The sequence below is a fragment of the Salvelinus sp. IW2-2015 genome, linkage group LG4q.1:29 (genome assembly GCF_002910315.2).
Source record: "Salvelinus sp. IW2-2015 linkage group LG4q.1:29, ASM291031v2, whole genome shotgun sequence".
Classification (NCBI taxonomy): Eukaryota; Metazoa; Chordata; class Actinopteri; order Salmoniformes; family Salmonidae; genus Salvelinus; species Salvelinus sp. IW2-2015.
In genome coordinates this window covers 72,425,139-72,443,304 of record NC_036842.1, presented here as the reverse complement: position 1 = coordinate 72,443,304, position 18,166 = coordinate 72,425,139, and the positions used below count along the sequence as shown (strand labels likewise).

At 42.7% G+C, this 18,166-nt stretch overlaps 1 protein-coding gene across 11 annotated transcripts in view; it reads right to left on the bottom strand.

Annotated features, from left to right (window-relative positions):
• Window positions 1–5,735: 5,735 nt before the first annotated feature.
• LOC111962497 (liprin-beta-1) overlaps window positions 5,736–18,166 on the bottom strand; it is a 49,011-nt gene continuing 36,580 nt past the window's right edge. For 6 of the 11 annotated variants that reach the window (XM_070443091.1, XM_023985627.2, XM_023985626.2 and 3 more), the window contains 13 exons: window positions 16,814–17,012; window positions 14,769–14,801; window positions 12,288–12,447; window positions 11,621–11,758; window positions 11,057–11,207; window positions 10,514–10,625; window positions 10,181–10,269; window positions 9,595–9,717; window positions 9,190–9,315; window positions 8,811–8,999; window positions 8,280–8,444; window positions 7,850–7,915; window positions 5,736–7,116 (listed from right to left, as the gene is read on the bottom strand). In XM_070443091.1, coding sequence (XP_070299192.1) covers window positions 7,033–7,116; window positions 7,850–7,915; window positions 8,280–8,444; window positions 8,811–8,999; window positions 9,190–9,315; window positions 9,595–9,717; window positions 10,181–10,269; window positions 10,514–10,625; window positions 11,057–11,207; window positions 11,621–11,758; window positions 12,288–12,447; window positions 14,769–14,801; window positions 16,814–17,012 — 1,635 coding nt within the window. In that variant the 3' untranslated portion in view covers window positions 5,736–7,032. The remainder of the gene's footprint in view (window positions 7,117–7,849; window positions 7,916–8,279; window positions 8,445–8,810; window positions 9,000–9,189; window positions 9,316–9,594; window positions 9,718–10,180; window positions 10,270–10,513; window positions 10,626–11,056; window positions 11,208–11,620; window positions 11,759–12,287; window positions 12,448–14,768; window positions 14,802–16,813; window positions 17,013–18,166) is intronic. The other 5 variants (XM_023985624.2, XM_023985628.2, XM_070443093.1 and 2 more) reach the window with 3 other exon arrangements.

Genomic DNA, 18,166 nt, shown 5'->3' with positions numbered 1-18,166 from the left:
GTGGGGCCAGACGGATTACCAGGACATGTACTCAGAGCATGCGTGGACCAACTGGCAAGTGTCTTCACTGACATTTTCAACCTCTCCCTGACCGAGTCTGTAATGCCTACATATTTCAAACAGACCACCATAGTCCCTGCACCCAAGAAAGTGAAGGTAACCTTCCTAAATGACTACCGCCCCGTAACACTCATGTCGGTAGCCATGAAGTGCTTTGAAAGGCTGGTCATGGCTCACATCAACACCATCATCCTGGAAACCCTAGACCCACTCCAACTCGCATACCACCACAACAGTTTCACAGATGACACTATCTCAATCGCACTCCACACTGCCCTTTCACACCTGGACAAAAGGAACAGCTATGTGAGAATGCTGTTCATTGCCTACAGCTCAGCATTCAACACCATAGTGCCCACAAAGCTCATCACTAAGCTAAGGACCCTGGGACTAAACACCTCCCTCTGCAACTGGATCCTGGACTTCCTGACGGGCCGTCCCCSAGGTGGTAAYGGTAAGCAACAACATCTGCCACACTGATCCTCAACACGGGGGCCCCTCAGGGGTGCGTGCTTAGTCCCTGTTCACCCACGACTGCATGGCCAAGCACAACTCCAACACCATCATTAAGTTTGCTGACGACACAACGGTGGTAGGCCTGATCACCGACAACGATGAGACAGCCTACAGGGAGGAGGACAGAGACCTGGCAGTGTGGTGCCTGGACAACAACCTCTCCCTCAAGATGAGCAAGGCAAAGGAGATGATCATGGACTACAGGAAAAGGAGGGCCAAACACGCTGTAGTGGAGCGGGTCGAGAGTTTCAAGTTCCTTGGTGTCCACCTCACTAACAAACCATCATGGTCCAAACAAACCAAGAAACTTGTGAAGAGGGCACAGCAACACCTTTCCCCCCTCAGGAGACTGAAACGATTTGGCATGGCTCCCCAGATCCTCAAAAAGTTCAACAGCTGCACCGTCGAGAGCATCCTGACCGGTTGCATCTCCTTCTGGTATGGCAACTGCTCGGCATCCGACCATAAGGCGCTACAGAGGGTAGTGTGTACGGCCCAGTACATCACTTGGGCCAAGCTTCCTGTCATCCCGGACCTATATACTAGGCTGTGTCAGAGGAAGGTCCAAAAAATGTTCAAAGACTCCAGTCAACCAAGTCATGGACTGTTCTCTCTGCTACCGTACGGAAAGAGGTACCGGAGCACCAAGTCTAGGTCCAAAAGGCTCCTTAACAGCTTCTACCCCCAAGCCATAAGAAGGCTGAACAATTAGTCAAATGGGTACCCGGACTATTTGCATTGATACCCCCCTTTGTTTTTACACTGCTGCTACATGCTGTTTATTATCTATGCATAGTCACTTCAACCCTATCTACAAATTACCTCGACTAACCTGTACACCCGCACATTGACTCGGTACCAGTACCCCCTGTATATGCAGTACCGGTCAAAAGTTTTAGAACACCTACTCATTCAAGGATTTTTCTTTCATTTTTACTATTTTCTACATTGTAGAGTAATAGTGAAGACATCACAAATATGAAATAACCCATATGGAATCATGTAGTAACCAAAAAAGTGTTAAACAAATGAAAATATATTTTATATTTGAGATTCTTCAAATAGGCACGCTTTGCCTTGATGACAGCTTTGCACACTCTTGGCATTCTCTCAACCAGCTTCACTTGGAATGCTTTTCCAACAGTCTTAAAGGCGTTCCCACATATGCTGAGCACTTGTTGGTTGCTTTTCCTTCACTCTGCGGTCCTACTCATCCCAAACCATCTCAATTTGGTTGAGGTCAGGAGATTGTGTAGGCCAGGTCATCTGATTTAGCACTCCATCTCTCTCCTTCTTGGTAAAATATCCCTTACATGGTCTGAAGGTGTGCTGGGTCATTGTCCGGTTGAAAAACAAATGATAGTCCCACTAATCCCAAATCAGATGGGATTGCTGTGGTAGCCATGCTGGTTAAGTGTGCCTTGAATTGTAAATAAATTACAGACAGTGTCATCAGCAAAGCACCCTCACACCATCACACCTCCTCCTCCATGCTTTACGGTGGGAAATACACATGCAGAGATCATCCATTCACCCACACCGCGTCCCACAATGACGCGGTTGGAATCAAAAATCTCCAATTTGGACTCCAGACCAAAGGACAAATTTCCACTTGTCTAATGTTTCTTGGCCCAAGGAAGTATATTCTTCTTATTGGTGTCCTTTAGTAGTGGTTTCTTTGCAGCAATTCGACCACGAAGGCCTGATTCACACAGTCTCCTCTGAACAGTTGATGTTGAGATGCTCTACAGAGTTCAAGTAGACACATTTATTTGGGCTGCAATTTCTGAGGCTGGTAATTCTAATGAACTTATCCCCCTTTTCCTGTGGCGGTCCTCATGAGAGCCAGTTTCATCATATCGCTTTATCATTTTTGCACTTGAAGAAACTTTCAAAGTTCTTGAAATGTTCCGTATTGACTGACCTTCATGTCTTAAAGTAATGATGGACTGTCGTTTCTCTTCCCTTTTTTGAGCTGTTCTTGCCATAATATGGACTTGGTCTTTTATCAAATAGGGCTATCTTCTGTATACCCACACTACCTTGTTACAACACAACTTATTGGCACAAATGCATTAAGGAAAGAAATTCCACAAATTAACTTTTAAGAAGGTACACCTGTTAATTGAAATGCATTCCAGGTGACTATTTCATGAAGCTGGTTGAGAGAATGCCAAGAGTGTGCAAAGTTGTCATCAAGGTAAAGCATGCCTATTTGAAGAATATTAAATATAAAATATATACTGACACTTWTTTGATTACTACATGATTTCATAGTTTTGATGTCTTCACCATTATTCTGCAATGTAAAAAATTGTACAAATAAAGAAAAACCCCTGAGTGACTAGGTGTTCTAAAACTTTTGACTGGTAATGTAGCTTCATAATTGTTATATTTTTTTAAATTATAATTGTATTATTTTTTACTTTAGTTTATTTAGTAAATATTTTCTTAACTCTAATTTCTTAAAACTGCATTGTTGGTTAAAGGCTTGTAAGTAAGCAATTCACAGTAACCTGTTGTATACGGCGCGTGTGACAAATACAATTTGATTTTATTTCAGGTCGCCCAAAAAGTGACGTATTGCAGCTTTAATGTATTCTGTACAAATTAGGGGCAACATACACTGAATCAGATCATATTATAAGTAAATTGAAAGCTTTATTTAGGGCACTAATAATAACACATCAACTACAGTAAATTAAATTAAATAGTCAACAACTGTTCAAATGCAAGGCAAATGCCTGATCTCCACCACTAAATTACAGTGCAGGTATAAATCCTGGTCATTGACATTTTTATCCTTAACGCTTGCATTCCACTATTGCCAAATTAAATAAATGAGAGGACAGCACTCAAACATTCGTTTAATTAATCAATGTTAAATGTCTGTTTTTCCTCAGCCAGCTCCTGAGTTTCCCAGGCCCTTGTTGGTAGCAATCATCAACCTACTCTACTGCAATCTAAAATCTAAAATTTAACCTAGAGCAAACTTTTTAGTCTACAGTTGTGGCCAAAAGTTTTGAGAATGACACAAATATTAATTTCCACAAAGTTTGCTGTTTCAGTGTCTTTAGATATTTGTCAGATGTTACTATGGAATATTGAAGTATAATTACAAGCATTTCATAAGTGTCAAAGGCTTTTATTCACAATTTCATGTAGTTGATGCAAAGAGTCAATATTTGCTGTCCTCTGTAATCCGCCCTGGCATGCTGTCAATTAACTTCTGGGCCACATCCTGACTGATGGCAGCCCATTCTTGCATAATCAATGCTTGGAGTTTGTCAGAATTTGTGTGTTTTTGTTTGTCCACTTGCCTCTTGAGGATTGACCACAAGTTCTCAATGGGATTAAGGTCTGGGGAGTTTCCTGACCATGACCCAAAATATCGATGTTTTGTTCCCCGAGCCACTTAGTAATCACTTTTGCCTTATGGCAAGGTGCTCCATCATGCTGGAAAAGGCATTGTTCATCACCAAACTGTTCCTGGATGGTTGGGAGAAGTTACTTTCGGAGGATGGGTTGGTACCATTCTTTATTCATGGCTGTGTTCTTAGGCAAAATTGTGAGTGAGCCCACTCCCATGGCTGAGAAGCAACCCCACACATGAATGGTCTCAGGATGCTTTACTGTTGGCATGACACAGGACTGATGGTAGCGCTCTCCTTGTCTTCTCCGGACAAGCTTTTTTCCGGATGCCCCAAACAATCGGAAAGGGGATTCATCAGAGAAAATGACTTTACCCCAGTCCTCAGCAGTCCAATCCCTGTACCTTTTGCAGAATATCAGTCTGTCCCTGATGTTTTTCCTGGAGAGGCTTCTTTGCTGCCCTTCTTGACACCAGGCCATACTCCAAAAGTCTTCACCTCACTGTGCGTGCAGATGCACTTACACCTGCCTGCTGCCATTCCTGAGTGAGCTCTGTACTGGTGGTGCCGCGATCTCGCAGCTCAATCAACTTTAGGAGACGGTCCTGGCACTTGCTGGACTTTCTTGGGTGCCCTGAAGCCTTCTTCACAACAATTGAACCGCTCTCCTTGAAGTTCTTGATGATCCGATAAATGGTTGATTTAGGTGCAATCTTACTGGCAGCAATATCCTTGCCTGTGAAGTCCTTTTTGTGCAAAGCAATGATGACGGCACGTTTTTCCTTGCAGGTAACCATGGTTGACAGAGTGAGAACAATGATTCCAAGCACCACCCTCCTTTTGAAGCTTCCAGTCTGTTATTCAAACTCAATCAGCATGACAGAGTGATCTCCAACACTCACACCTGTGTTAACGAGAGAATCACTGACATGATGTCAGCTGGTCCTTTTGTGGCAGGGCTGAAATGCAGTGGAAATGTTTTTTGGGGATTCAGTTCATTTGCAAGGCAAAGAGGGACTTTGCAATTAATTGCAATTCATCTGATCACTCTTCATAACATTCTGGAGTATATGCAAATTGCCATCATACAAACTGAGGCAGCAGACTTTGTGAAAATGTATATTTGTGTCATTCTCAAAACTTTTGGCCACGACTGTAGAGCTAATGAAAAAGTGTTTCCCCCATTAGAGCCCAAATTTGAAAGACAATCAAAAATACTAAAACCATTTACAAGACTCTTAGATGAGTTGTGTTATTTTCCTTCAATGAAACCTCTAGTCATTCCTTCATTATGGAGTCACAGTAGTATCCAAGGTTCAGCTCAGCACCAATATATCATGCTGGAATATCAAGAGGATTTCCATGCAAAACGCATTGTTCAGACTACATCAATAGCAGCCAGCTGTGAATGAGGTGGTTCAGTTATGGTTTCACATGAGCAGCATACTTTACTTCTGCCTGAACAGAACTGGAAGAGCAATGCTCCTGCCCCTAATGTATTTTACTTTTAATGCGTGTAAATGTGTTCATGTTCATCATGCTGCAAATAATGGCTTGTCAAACCTTTAATTTAAAGTGCACACAATGGGTAGGCTACTGTGTACACAGTTGTTCAATTTGGGCAACTACTAACAAAAATAAGGGTCTGTACGTGTTGACAAAAATAAGGGTCTGTACGAACATGGATGCTTTTAAATGGTATTGAATCTGCACTGCAGAGTAAAAATTACCTATACACTTTATGTTCTACATTTCCAAGCCTCCTACTTGAGCATTGAAAGACATCACTTGGTTTAAATTACTTTATTAACCTTAGAAATGTGTAAAACCTCAACCAGTACACAGTATACACTTCCTTCTCATGTGGTTAGGACGTTCCATAATAGAATCTTTGCTTTTGAGACATTCTTGCATTGCTTCAGCTCTCAACACGCTACAACGTAGCCTGGGTGCCAGTCACTTTCTACTCTCGTCAACTCCTTGTCACTCCAAACAATATGTTTGGCATGACAATTCCATAAGGAGTTAGCAAGAGAGCAGAAACAGACAGGCACCCAGGCTAGCTACAATACTCTGAAAATAACTATGCTATTTGGCAATTTTTAAGAATAGTTCTCAGTACAATGATAAAACAAAGTCTGTCTTCTGTTGGCAGGTGTACAACATTTTGGCTACAAGAAAGGCTTCAATAACATGCATTGATGACACTTAACAGGAATCATTTGCATTGAACTGTGTATTGTACTAAAATACATACAGTACGGTATCGGTGCCAATGCATGCAAAGAAACACCATTACTGGGAGTGTCTAGGATATGGCGCGATATGTTGAAAGTATAGAAATGATGCAGCTAATAGCCTGGTTTTCTGCATAAACCATATCAACTGTTTTGGGGCATACCACTTAACTTGGGCAAATCTGCACAGCATATACCGTTATTTTTCAACTGTCAGTAAGTTCGTTCAAAAGCCAAGCATATTCTTTAAAATTATATATTAGATTTTGCAATAGTCCTACAGTACATCTTACTGTAAAAAAAGTATGAGATATTGATATGGCTCACTTTAATACTTAATTCCACAGAAAGATGGCCAGTATACAAACAAGGATTACAAATGTCTCCAGTATCCAGCTGGTAGGCAAACTATGGTGGCGTATTGCTCTGAAATAAATCCTCTCCCAATAGGTCTGTTAAAATGGATTGGCACCTTACAAAAACAGTTCACATGACATCAGACATGGTCTTGAATTTCTTTAAAATATAGATTTTTTTTATAGCTCATCTAAAATACTAAAAGGAGTTCTGGTGCTTGCTCTGCGAGGGTTACAGGGGTTACGGTGGAGTCTGGAGTGTGTGCTAGTGGAGGACCCGGGTTGAAATCCGTTGAGCGTTTGCTTTAGCCTGCCTGGAGTGCTAGATGGGCAGACTTTTCTATTCCCATTGTATTCCAACAGGCAAGCTCAAACAAGCACAGCTGAAGTATTTGAAATGATTTCAAATAGTATTTGAATCCTGGTCTGCTAGTGGAGAATGTTTGGTTCACAACGGCACTAGGGAACAGGGTCACATGGCGACGGTCAGCGTCACATGTTGGAATCGTCATCTGTTATGCTGGGGTTGGGTGAGTTGGAGAGCTCTTTGAAAAATTCATCGTCTTTCAGCATGCTCTGGAAACACAGGGACACAATGCATGAAATAATAAATTAATACTGGAGAATAAATGTAAGAACCTATATTTATGTCACAAATGCCTTACATATTTATACCGTGCCTTCAGAAAGTATTCATACCCCTAGACTTATTCCACAATTTAAAATTGATTTAATAGATGCCTTTCGCTCACCCATTTATACACAATACTCAATAATTACATTTTTATTTTTTTTAATGTTTGCAAATGTATTGAAAATGAAATATGCCTCGTCACAATTCTAGTTCCTTGGACTTCATGGTATAGTTTCTGCTTTGACAACGGTGGGACCTTTTCTAGATAGGCGTTTCTTTCTAAATCATGTCCAAACAACTAAGCTCCAACCAAGTTCAGGTGACGACTCAAGGATGATCAAAAGACAACGGATGCACCGGAGCTCTAATTTGGAATGTCATAGCATAGGGGTGTGAATGAGATATCTTGATTTCATTTTCAACACATTTGCTAAAATAAAAACATGTTTTCACTTTGGCATTATGGGGTAGTGTGTGTAGATGAAAAAACATTTTCCCCCCAATTTTTAATTCAGGCTGTAATTTTTTTTGTAATACATCAAGTGGTATGAATACTTCTTGAAGGCACCGTAGCGCTTATACCCTAAATATTGTTATCCACAAACCATATCAACATAGCACAGCACATCAACATAGCACAGTTAAAACAGAAAAAAAGAAAATATTCCTTTTTACCGTCAAGTTTTGGATGCCCTCGGAGAACGCTCCGATCTGCCTCACAGTTCCCTCTGAGTCCTCCATCTGCAATAACAGATATGGTTTGACACTCAACACCATTACTAAGAAGACCTGTCTGTGCAGCTGCTCTGAGTGAATATAGAAACTAGGCAGTGCTGCCATCTCCTGTCACGGCAGTGAACTCTCAAAAAGGTATGTATGTAATACAGGCAGACTGGAAACATCGAGTAGAGAACAATCTAAAAGGTGGAGGTTGAATCTTAGTATTGATGAGATGACTTACTAATTACTTGGAGAACTTATTAAGTGTGTACTGAGCACCATGCAACCTTTACAGAGAAATGCTTTGCCAAAATGCATGGTCTGACAATGACCATAGGAGTTGGCAAGACAGCACAAACAGACTTAGGACCAGACTAAAGTTTACCTGCTCTAGCCGGTCAATGTCGTCCTCGTAGAGCTGAAGCTCATAGCCTTTCTGGAAGCTACGTCCCTTTGGCATCTCCACGTCCATGGGGCAGACATACTCCTCACTGTCATCCTGCCTCTTCTTCCTCAGGCTGCCGAAGCTCCCGAACGACATCTTCCTTGGCTGGTGGGAACAGATTATTTCTCAAATGATTATGGTCCCGTGTGGCTCAGTTGGTAGAGCATGGCGCTTGCAACGCCAGGGTTGTGGGTTCATTCCCCACGGGGGGACCAGGATGAATATGTATGAACTTTCCAATTTGTAAGTCGCTCTGGATAAGAGCGTCTGCTAAATGACTTAAATGTGAAATGTAATTATAAATTGAGACCACAGCTCATAACCAAAACCTGTGTCAAACACATGAAAACAATCTTACCACACCCAAACACACGTCTTCCCCTTCTCCATCACTCCTTACCCCTACCCAAAACCATGGTTGCATCCAAAATGCGCCCTATTCCCTATATTGTGCATTACTTTGACCCCTACCTTGACCTTGGCGGTGGCTGTGAGCAGGGTGTAGTCGGGATTCTCCAGACAATCCTGTTTGAGCCCCTGGGCCTCAGAGCCTACTAGCAGGTTGAAGTGGGTGGCCAGGTGCCTCCGCAGCAGGGTCTTGTTGGGGGGAATGTTCAGCAGCAGGGCCATAGTCTCCACGTTGAACCGTGGCTCCAGCACCTGGGGGAAGAGGGATCATTGTAAGATGTGAGCTAAGATAAAACCCCATTGTCATTTCTATGTAGTCTCCAACTGGTTTTAGCCATTTAGTAATTTTTCAAAAACAACAAAAAACATTGGTCTTATTTAACCAAGACGACTGTGGGCCACATTAAACCTGATCACATGCTCTCTGATAATTCTCTCTCACCATGAGTCCCCCGTGAACGCCGCTGCCCCTCAGGTTGGGGGCGTACTCCGCCAGGTCCACTGATCTCAGCCACTCCATCACTCTGTGATTGGTCCACTGGGAGATCTCTGCCGGCGTGATGTTGTTCTGACCAATCAAAAGACAGAGAGAGAAAATAATGTGTTTATCAACCAACCAAATGATTGTGCGCCAAAATTTGTTAAATATTTGTTTAGCTTGAAGAAGGAGTACACAACAAAAAGTGGATGGTACAGTAGCATTGACTAGTGTTCATGTATTCCTGGAACCAGGGTTGTCTTCATTAGGGCACACACCGGAAAACTATATAAAACATTTGCAACAGAAAGCAAAAATGTGCCCGTTTTCTTCTATTTGGGGCATAATGAAAACAAGCAGTGGACCTACCTCGTCGGAGGGCCGTCGGCGCAGGCAGTTGGGCTCGTAGTTGTTGAGGCGCAGCACCTGAATGGCTCTCTTGATGCTGAGGTGGTGGAGCACACTGCCCACCTTCAGAGACAGCAGGTCATCCTGACAGAGGACACAGGAGCAAGAATGTTAAAAAGAGTGTCAGGTCAGATGGAAATAGTTAGCAGGAGGACTCCTACATTGAGTTAGTGAGGATTTTACCATTGCGAAAGAAAAAACTATTTCCCAGCAGGTAAGGTCTGACAATCTAATGAGATTATTTTTTGATTGTACTAATAGTAGTGGCATATGGCTAGTGTTTGTTTTTGCCGTCTTGTTTCAAGCCATTGTGTAGTCATTGCATCCACAGAGGGTGAGACAAGGCCTTCTCCAGTGTTACTAATCACACTCTGTAGTCCATGCTGTACAGTCTGTTCAGCTTAATGTGAACTGGCAGTGTGATCATTAGGCCTAGAGCCATACAATATCTCAATCTGTGGCTCTGAATCTGATCAGGCCTATCCATGCATGGCCTGAAGACAGGAGTGTCAGTGTGTGCGTGTCTGTCCATCTCTTCGACACTCACTACTGTCATGTAGTGTAGCATGCGGCCGTCCACCCTCCCCTCATCAAACTGAGTCTTATACTGAGGCAGGCCAATGTCATCCAGCCACCCTATGGGAGGAGATGYGYGYGYGGGGGGGGGGGGGGGGGTCTGTCAACCTGCCAGTCAATTTCCACATTAGAAATCAAATAATCAAAACGTACATCTCGAGAGCACTTGAATCAAATTCAGAATTTGTTAATCGGATTACAATTAATTTGAAACGCCCACCATAGAATTGACAACATGAGATGTTAAGCATAGTAAAACCCCAGTATAAACCATGACTCCCATACTGGCAGTTCATCTACTCACTGGTCACCCAGTTGTAGTCCAGTTTGCCCTTGTTGTCATCCTCCTCAGAGCCCAGGGCCTGCAGGGCCAGCTGGAGCTTCTTCCTGTGCAGCGGGTGTTTAATGCCCAGCTCCTAAACACACACACACACACAGATAACAACCACCCAGAGCCACACCCCAGGACAGAGGATTTGTTCCATCCACTTTCTCCGGTCATAGAGTACAGTATTTTTGGCCACAGAGTATAAAGAGAGGCAGTGCCTAGGTTAACAATAAAGTGCTGAATGAATAATATTTTCATTTATGTGTAAAGTCACCCTTAGTGACCCATCCCTTACAGGATTATTTGAACCCATCCCTTACAGGATTATTTGAACCCATCCCCATCCCAGGTCCTTAACGTACAGTAGTTACCCGGGTAGCGTCAACCACAAACCTAATGGGGCGAATTGCCTCATAGGGGATCAATACAAATGACATCTGGCTGTACTGCGGAGTCCAAGTGTTTTTATTCATACAGGTTAGTCTCATTGAAATACAATCTCTCCTTCTCAGTGCTCACCCTCTCTAGGTCCTGCTGTGAGCCCTGCAGCAGAGTCTGTCCAGAAGAGATCCACACGCGGGCCATGTTCAGGTAGAGCCCCAGCCCCTGCTCCTGCAGCCAGTCACACACCTGCTCCTTGGACCAGCGGGCAAACGGGGTGTCCAGGTCACTATGAGCGAAAGAATGAGGACATGCTGTCTTAACGTGGGTCACCCGCTCATAAAGGAACACAGTATTGCCTTCTAACAATGACTTGACCATGGTAGGGCGCAAAACCGGACTAGTTTAGATTCAACTTCCTTTTCATCACATTGCCTGGTCCCAGATCTGGCTAGGCTCTCTATGCCTGTAGGAGTTGGCAAGAGATCACCAACAAATCTGGGACCAGGCTACATGATTGGATAAGAGTAGTGTAAGAGAAAGTCATTTCTAGCATTGTTTTTCCTCTGTGTATTTCAGCACACAGAAAGCTAAAGGAAAGCCAAGTGACGCACATGATGTTTCTCAGTGCTCAACGGGAGTGCACTGAGCACAAAAACTGGTTTCTCATTAATTAAAGGTGAAATCACAGTGCACACTAACTTCTTGGGTAATCGCTGTAGGTCACGGGACCAGCCCAGTCTGGGACCTGCTGTGGCTCGGACTCCGCCTCTCTTGAACTCGCCCGCCTCTGATAGGTTGTCATCCAGGTTGAACGTGGTGGACTGACTTCTCCTCAGCCTTTAAATACATCATTTAAATTCAAGTCTGGTCATGGTTGAAAGTTAAGCACTTATGACTCCAAACTAATGTACCATGGTTGAAAGTTAAGCACTTATGACTCCAAACTAATGTACCATGGTTGAAAGTTAAGCACTTATGACTCCAAACTAATGTACCATGGTTGCGGTGGGGTTACCATAGCTGAAAGCATTTTTTATTTTATTATAAAAGAATACACAAAACATGTTTCTCTTCCTTATATTGCAAGCTTAGTTTTTTGATTAGTCAAGACTTAAGAGTTTTAAATCAGATCAATATTAACCAGGGTTGTATTCATTAGGGCACACCGTAGCAAAATGTTTTGCAACAGAAAACAAAAAAAATAAGCATTTTGTATTGAACAAGTTCAAGTACTCCCTCCCCGTTTCAGTCAGTTTCCTTCTGTTTTGGTGCCTAATGAAAATGACCCAGGTACCCAAAACTCAATATTGATGTCTTACAGGACAGTGTCATTAAGAGTTCTGTACCAAACAAATGTAACACTTACTTTCCAAAGAGCCCCTTGATTCCCTTGGACTTCTTCTTGCACTCGGGGGATGTAGTGGAGGTCACACTGGTCAGTGTGTTGGTGCTGTCGCTGTTGGCTGACCTCTGGGGTAGACCGGCCAGGTCCAGATGGTCAGTGCCCTCCTCTCGCTCAGTCTCAGCTGTAGAAACAGGACATCAGCAATGACAACAGGGCATCAGCACCGCCATGTCACCATGGTGACAGCCATGGGGTGCATCCAAAACGGCATCCTTTTGGCTCTGGTCAAAAGTAGTGCAATATAAATCAGGTGTAGGATCTTAAATTGATCTTCCTGTTGTTGTAGGAAATGTTCTGCACAGCAGGAAATGCAAACTTGTAGGTTTAAAAAGGATTCTAAATGTGTAATTTTCACTTTAAAATGTTAGACTTGATTTGCCCCAAATAAAAATGTATCGACCCCTACAAAAATATCCATTCATTATAATCCACACAATTCACATTTACTGTTGCTGCAGGATTACTTTCTTGCTGTGAAAAACCGGTCAAAGATTCCTCACCTGTAGGGAATAGGATGCCATTTCAGATGCAGCCATGCACAGATATCTGCATCTCAGGGCCAGAGACTGTGGCCCAGAAACACCCTGGCCAGCCACACAACTCCCAGACAGAGAAATCATAGGGATGGTATAACACTAATACCCAGACAATGCTACTCACTGTTTATTATCTATGCATAGTCACTTCACCCCCACCTACATGTACAAATTACCTCAACTAACCTGTACCCCTGCACACTGACTCGGTACCGGTACCCCCTGTATATAGCCTCGTTATTGTTATTTTATTGTGTTACTTTAGTTTATTTGGGAAATATTTTCTTAACTATTTCTTGAACTGCACTGTTGGTTAAGGGCCTGTAAGTAAGCATTTCACGGTAAGGTCTACACTTGTTGTATTCAGCACGTGACAAATAAAGTTTGATTTGAATCTGTTCTGTTAATGTCTCCATGCAATGGAGTGGAGACTCCTGAAGCACTAAAGAGTTATTTTATTTTAGTTGCAGTCAAAGACTAGTTGTGCACTGGTGTATAGACAAAACATGCATAGAATTCAAATGTCAATATTATACTTTTAGAGATATTGGAGGCATCCTAAATCTTGAACAGAGTGTTTATTTATTGAACCTTTATTTAACTAGGCAAGTCAGTTAAGAACAAATTCTTATTTCACAATGACGGCCACTCCCTGGTCAAACCCTCCCCTAACCCGGACGACGCTGGGTCAATTGTGCATCACAACCGATCAGGGCCGGTTGTGATACAGCCCAGAATCGAACCAGGGTCTGTACTGACGCCTCTAGCACGGAGATGCAGTGCCTTAGACTGCTGCGCCACTCGGAAGCTAAAGAGTGTAATTCATGCACACACACATTCCTAAATGAGACTCACTAGGCCTGCATGCATGACCGCTTCACTGAACACAACTTGTACATGGGAGAGTGAGGTGGTCTAAGTTAGGAAACCACAACATAATCAGGATCTAACTATGTTATGTGGGTTTAAGAAAAAGGTTATTTGAATATTTGGAGTTGAATTTAGCTTTCAGGAATAGTGAACAGCATATCAACTGATAAGAGCCAAAACATCAGGAAGAACATAACATTCAAGTAAAGAAATGTACTTCATGAAGACTATCAGGGAACATCACTGCAGATGACATCTGGTTATAAAACCGGGATATGGTTTGTTGCGAGGGGCGTCTGAAAAGAAATATAAATGAGCATATACATGCAGTTTGCCGACACACAGAACAAAACATACAAAAAAGGCTCCGATCTTTGATGTTATCCAGCCATGTTGCAAAGCTGTTTGCCTCGGAACAATTGCTGGTAACATGGGTGTGGTTGCATGTGAGGATGTCTACTGTAGAATTATATACCAAAATAGCAGCAACGATAATGCCTTGCCATGGGCTAATGGTTGCCGGAGAGTAAGTAACCTCTTTTCAAATGTCTAATGTTTAGAGTGGAAATTCAAACCTTCTATGTGAGAACTCCCAAGTTATATCTACATGAGCATGCTTCATTAAGTCTTGAAATAACCAGGTCACCACCAAGACCTAGCATAAGACTTGGGTTAATCATTAAATATATATATATATATATATAAATTCCTACCCTTACATCTCTATCAACACGAGCCTGCTTATGAAATATGTAGAAGTCACCTTCAACTCATATTCCATATAGAGCGGTCACCCAAGAAAGAAAGAAATCTGGGGAGAATCATGATTTATGAAATTGAATTACAAAAGACAGTTCAGCTCACATAACATTTGTGAGTTAGGTGAAAGTAGAAATTCAACAGTTGGTTGAGAGGGTTTGGGAAGGAAGGGGACGGAGGGAATGTTATGAGGTCAAGGGTCATATCCAGTAGTGGTAATTCCCCCAGGGAGGCCATACTGCTGCCCTGAGGACATGATGGCTCCATTATACAGTACCTAGCATAGGCGCACTCGCACTCCGGCTGCGATCTTCACAATGTGTTACACAAAGCAGACATGACACGAGAGGAACAAGACAAAGGTCAAAGGTTACCGAAGGGAAAAAACAACAGGGGAGAGTCACAGTATAATGGTAGGAGGAGGAGACAGATAAGATACATATAACACAACTACAAAGCACACACAGTAGGCAAAATTTTCATAATTAGACAGGGAGAAGTTTCTGGGACTAGTCATTATGGTGTTCGTATGTATTTTAACTATGGGTGTGGTTTTGGGGAACATAATAAAAATAAAAATAAAAACATTAAAAGCTACATAGAAAAACCAAGCTCTTTGTTAAGAACCACTCAGACTTCAGAATAAACCAAAAGGCTGTGCAGCGCTGTAATGGTAACATTCCCCAGCACGTCACATACGACACCGTTTCCACAATTTCTCTCACTTGCCTGTCTACCCCTCTAAGTTCCTTACTGTCTGAATTAAGTGGCAGAAACACCTAAAATATATATACACTATATATACAAAAGTATGTGGACATCCCTTCAAATTAGTGGATTTGGCTATTTCAGCCACACCCATTGCTGACAGGTGTATTAAATCGAGCACACAGCCATAAAATCTCCAGAGACAACCATTGGCAGTAGAATGGCCTTACTGAGGAGCTCAATGACTTTCAAATGTGGCACCGTCATAAGATGTCACCTTTCCAACAAGTCAGTTTGTCAAATGTCTGCCCTGCTAGAGCTGCCCCGGTCAACTGGAAGTGCTGTTATTGTGAAGTGAAAAGTGGTAGGCCACACAAGCTCACAGAACAAGACCCGTGAAACGCGTAAAAAACATCTGTCCTTGGCTGCAACAATCACTACCGAGTTCCAAACTGCCTCTAGAAGCAATGTCAGCACAATAACTGTTCGTCGGGAGCTTCATGAAATGGGTTTCCATGGCCAAACAGCCGCACACAAGCCTAAGATCACCAGGCGCAATGGTGTAAAGCTCGCCGCCATTGGACTCCGGAGCAGCGGTTACATTTTCTCTGGAGTGATGATTCACGCTTCACCATCTGGCAGTCCGACGGACGAATCTGGACTTTGAGGATGCCAGGAGAACGCTACCGGCACTAATGGATAGTGCCAACTGTAAAGTTTGGTGGAGGAGGAATAATGGTCTGGGGCTGTTTTTAATGGTTTTGGCTCCTTCGTTCCAGTGAAGGGAAATCTTAATACAATGACATTCTAGACGATTCTGTGCTACCAACTTTGTTGCAACAGTTTGGGGAAGGCCTTTTCCAGCATGACAATGCCCACGTGCACAAAGAGGTCCATACAGAAATTGTTTGTCGAGATCGGTGTGGAAGAACATGACTGGCCTGCACAGAGCCCTGACCTCAACTCCATCGAACGCCGACTGAATTGGAACAAAGACTGAGCCAGGCCTACTCGCCCAACATCAATGCGCAACTTCACTAATGCTCTTGTGGCTAAATGGAAGCAAGTCCCCACAGCAATGTTCCAACATCTAGTGGAAAGCCTTATCAGAAGAGTGGAGGTTGTTATTGCAGCAAAGGGGGGACCAACTCCATATTAATGCCCATGACTTTGGAATGAGATGTTTGATGAGCAGATGTCCACATACCTTTGGCAATGAAGTGTATTTTTTTTTGAATAAAAAAAAGACTACCATCTCACAAATCTAATCATACCCAACATGAATTGGTCAAAATGCACAAGATACCACATCATACAAGTCAAAAGAGCCCAAAAGAAGCAGAGTTAGCAGGCAGAAACCAGTGAGTAGCAGTGTTTTACAGTATCTGGGCCTAATTCATAAAGCATCCCAGAGTATGAGTGCTAAACTAGGATCAGTTTGGCCTTTTAGATCTTATTAATGAATAAGATTATACGGACGGGGAGGATCTGATCCTAGATCAGCACTCGTAGTCTGATACGCTTTGTGAATATGGGATCTGTTACCACAAAGCTTCCACCTGAGACCCAGAGCCCATCCACCCACACCAGGCCCATCCATCCACCCTCTCTTACCCAGGTTAGGGGTGCTGGCTGTCCTCTTGCCTCCCTTGATCTTGAAGAAGCCCCGGCCGAAGGAGGAGCGAGCCTTCTTGTTACCGAAGCGGTCATCCTCCGTGGTCACGGGGTGAGACGAAGAGGGAGACTTGGGCGGGCGCTCGCTGATCTTACTGATCTCCTCCACAGCCTTATTCTGAACAGTAGCAGAAAAGAGCTGACATCAAATGTACATGTTGGTCATTTAGCAGACGCTCTTATCCAGAGCAACTTACAATCAGTGCATTCAACTAAGGAAGGTAAAAACAAACACATGACAATCATTGAAAGTCAAATTATTCTTCAAAATAGCCACCATCTGCTAAATCAGTGCACACAACGCCAGAACCATGTCACATCACACACACGCAGTAACAGATTGTTTTATATATGGGAAATTGGATTTGAAAATACCAGACAGTGAGTTGGCTTAGTGTAAAGTCATGCATTTCAATTGAATGTGATAAAAGGCAGTCAAATGCATGCAACGAAACCAAGGTGACACACACACGGATGGGAATAAACATTTTTATTTTGCTGTTCGAGAGTACTCAGATTTTATTTCAAGTACTCAAATGAATAAATATTTATTTATTTATTTTATTTGTTACATGCAATGGAATTTCTCTCTTGCGCATTTATCAATATTATTTTTTATTTAACTAGGCAAGTCAGTTAAGAACAAATTCCTATTTTCAATGACGGCCTTTTTACCTTGTCAGCTCGGGGATTTGATCCTACAACCTTTCGGTAACTAGTCCAAAGCTCTAACCACTAGGCTACTTGCCGCCCCAACAGATCGGAACAACGCCTAATTTATCGTAACCATTACAGATAACACATCCTAATTGCCCCATATACTGTATATTCAGTCAATAAAAAAAGCAAGTGCCATTTAAGATTAATTTATTGAAACCGTAATATCAACTGGTTATATAACATTGTGGAACACAATCTTCCAAAAGGCAGTAACCTCAGTAGTGGAGATGAGCAGAGATGGGTGGGATGGGCTGAGGGAAACTGAGGGTTGGGATGTGGAATTGGAGACAAGTTGGAGAGGAGTTGCTGGGCGGGGGATAGAATGATGGTCAAAGATTAAAAGTATAAAAAATAAAACATAATAAAAAAGTTTGAATGATACTGAAAGGCAGTGTTTTTACAGCCAATGCCGGATTGCCTGAGGCTGATGCRGTGCAGGTGTTTGTACACATGCATATATACACACACACACACTCATTCAAATACACACATACACATGTAAATAGTGCCAGACATGCACTCAAACATATACAGTTGGCCTTGCTGTTATGATTTTAGTTGTCCTTTGTTTAT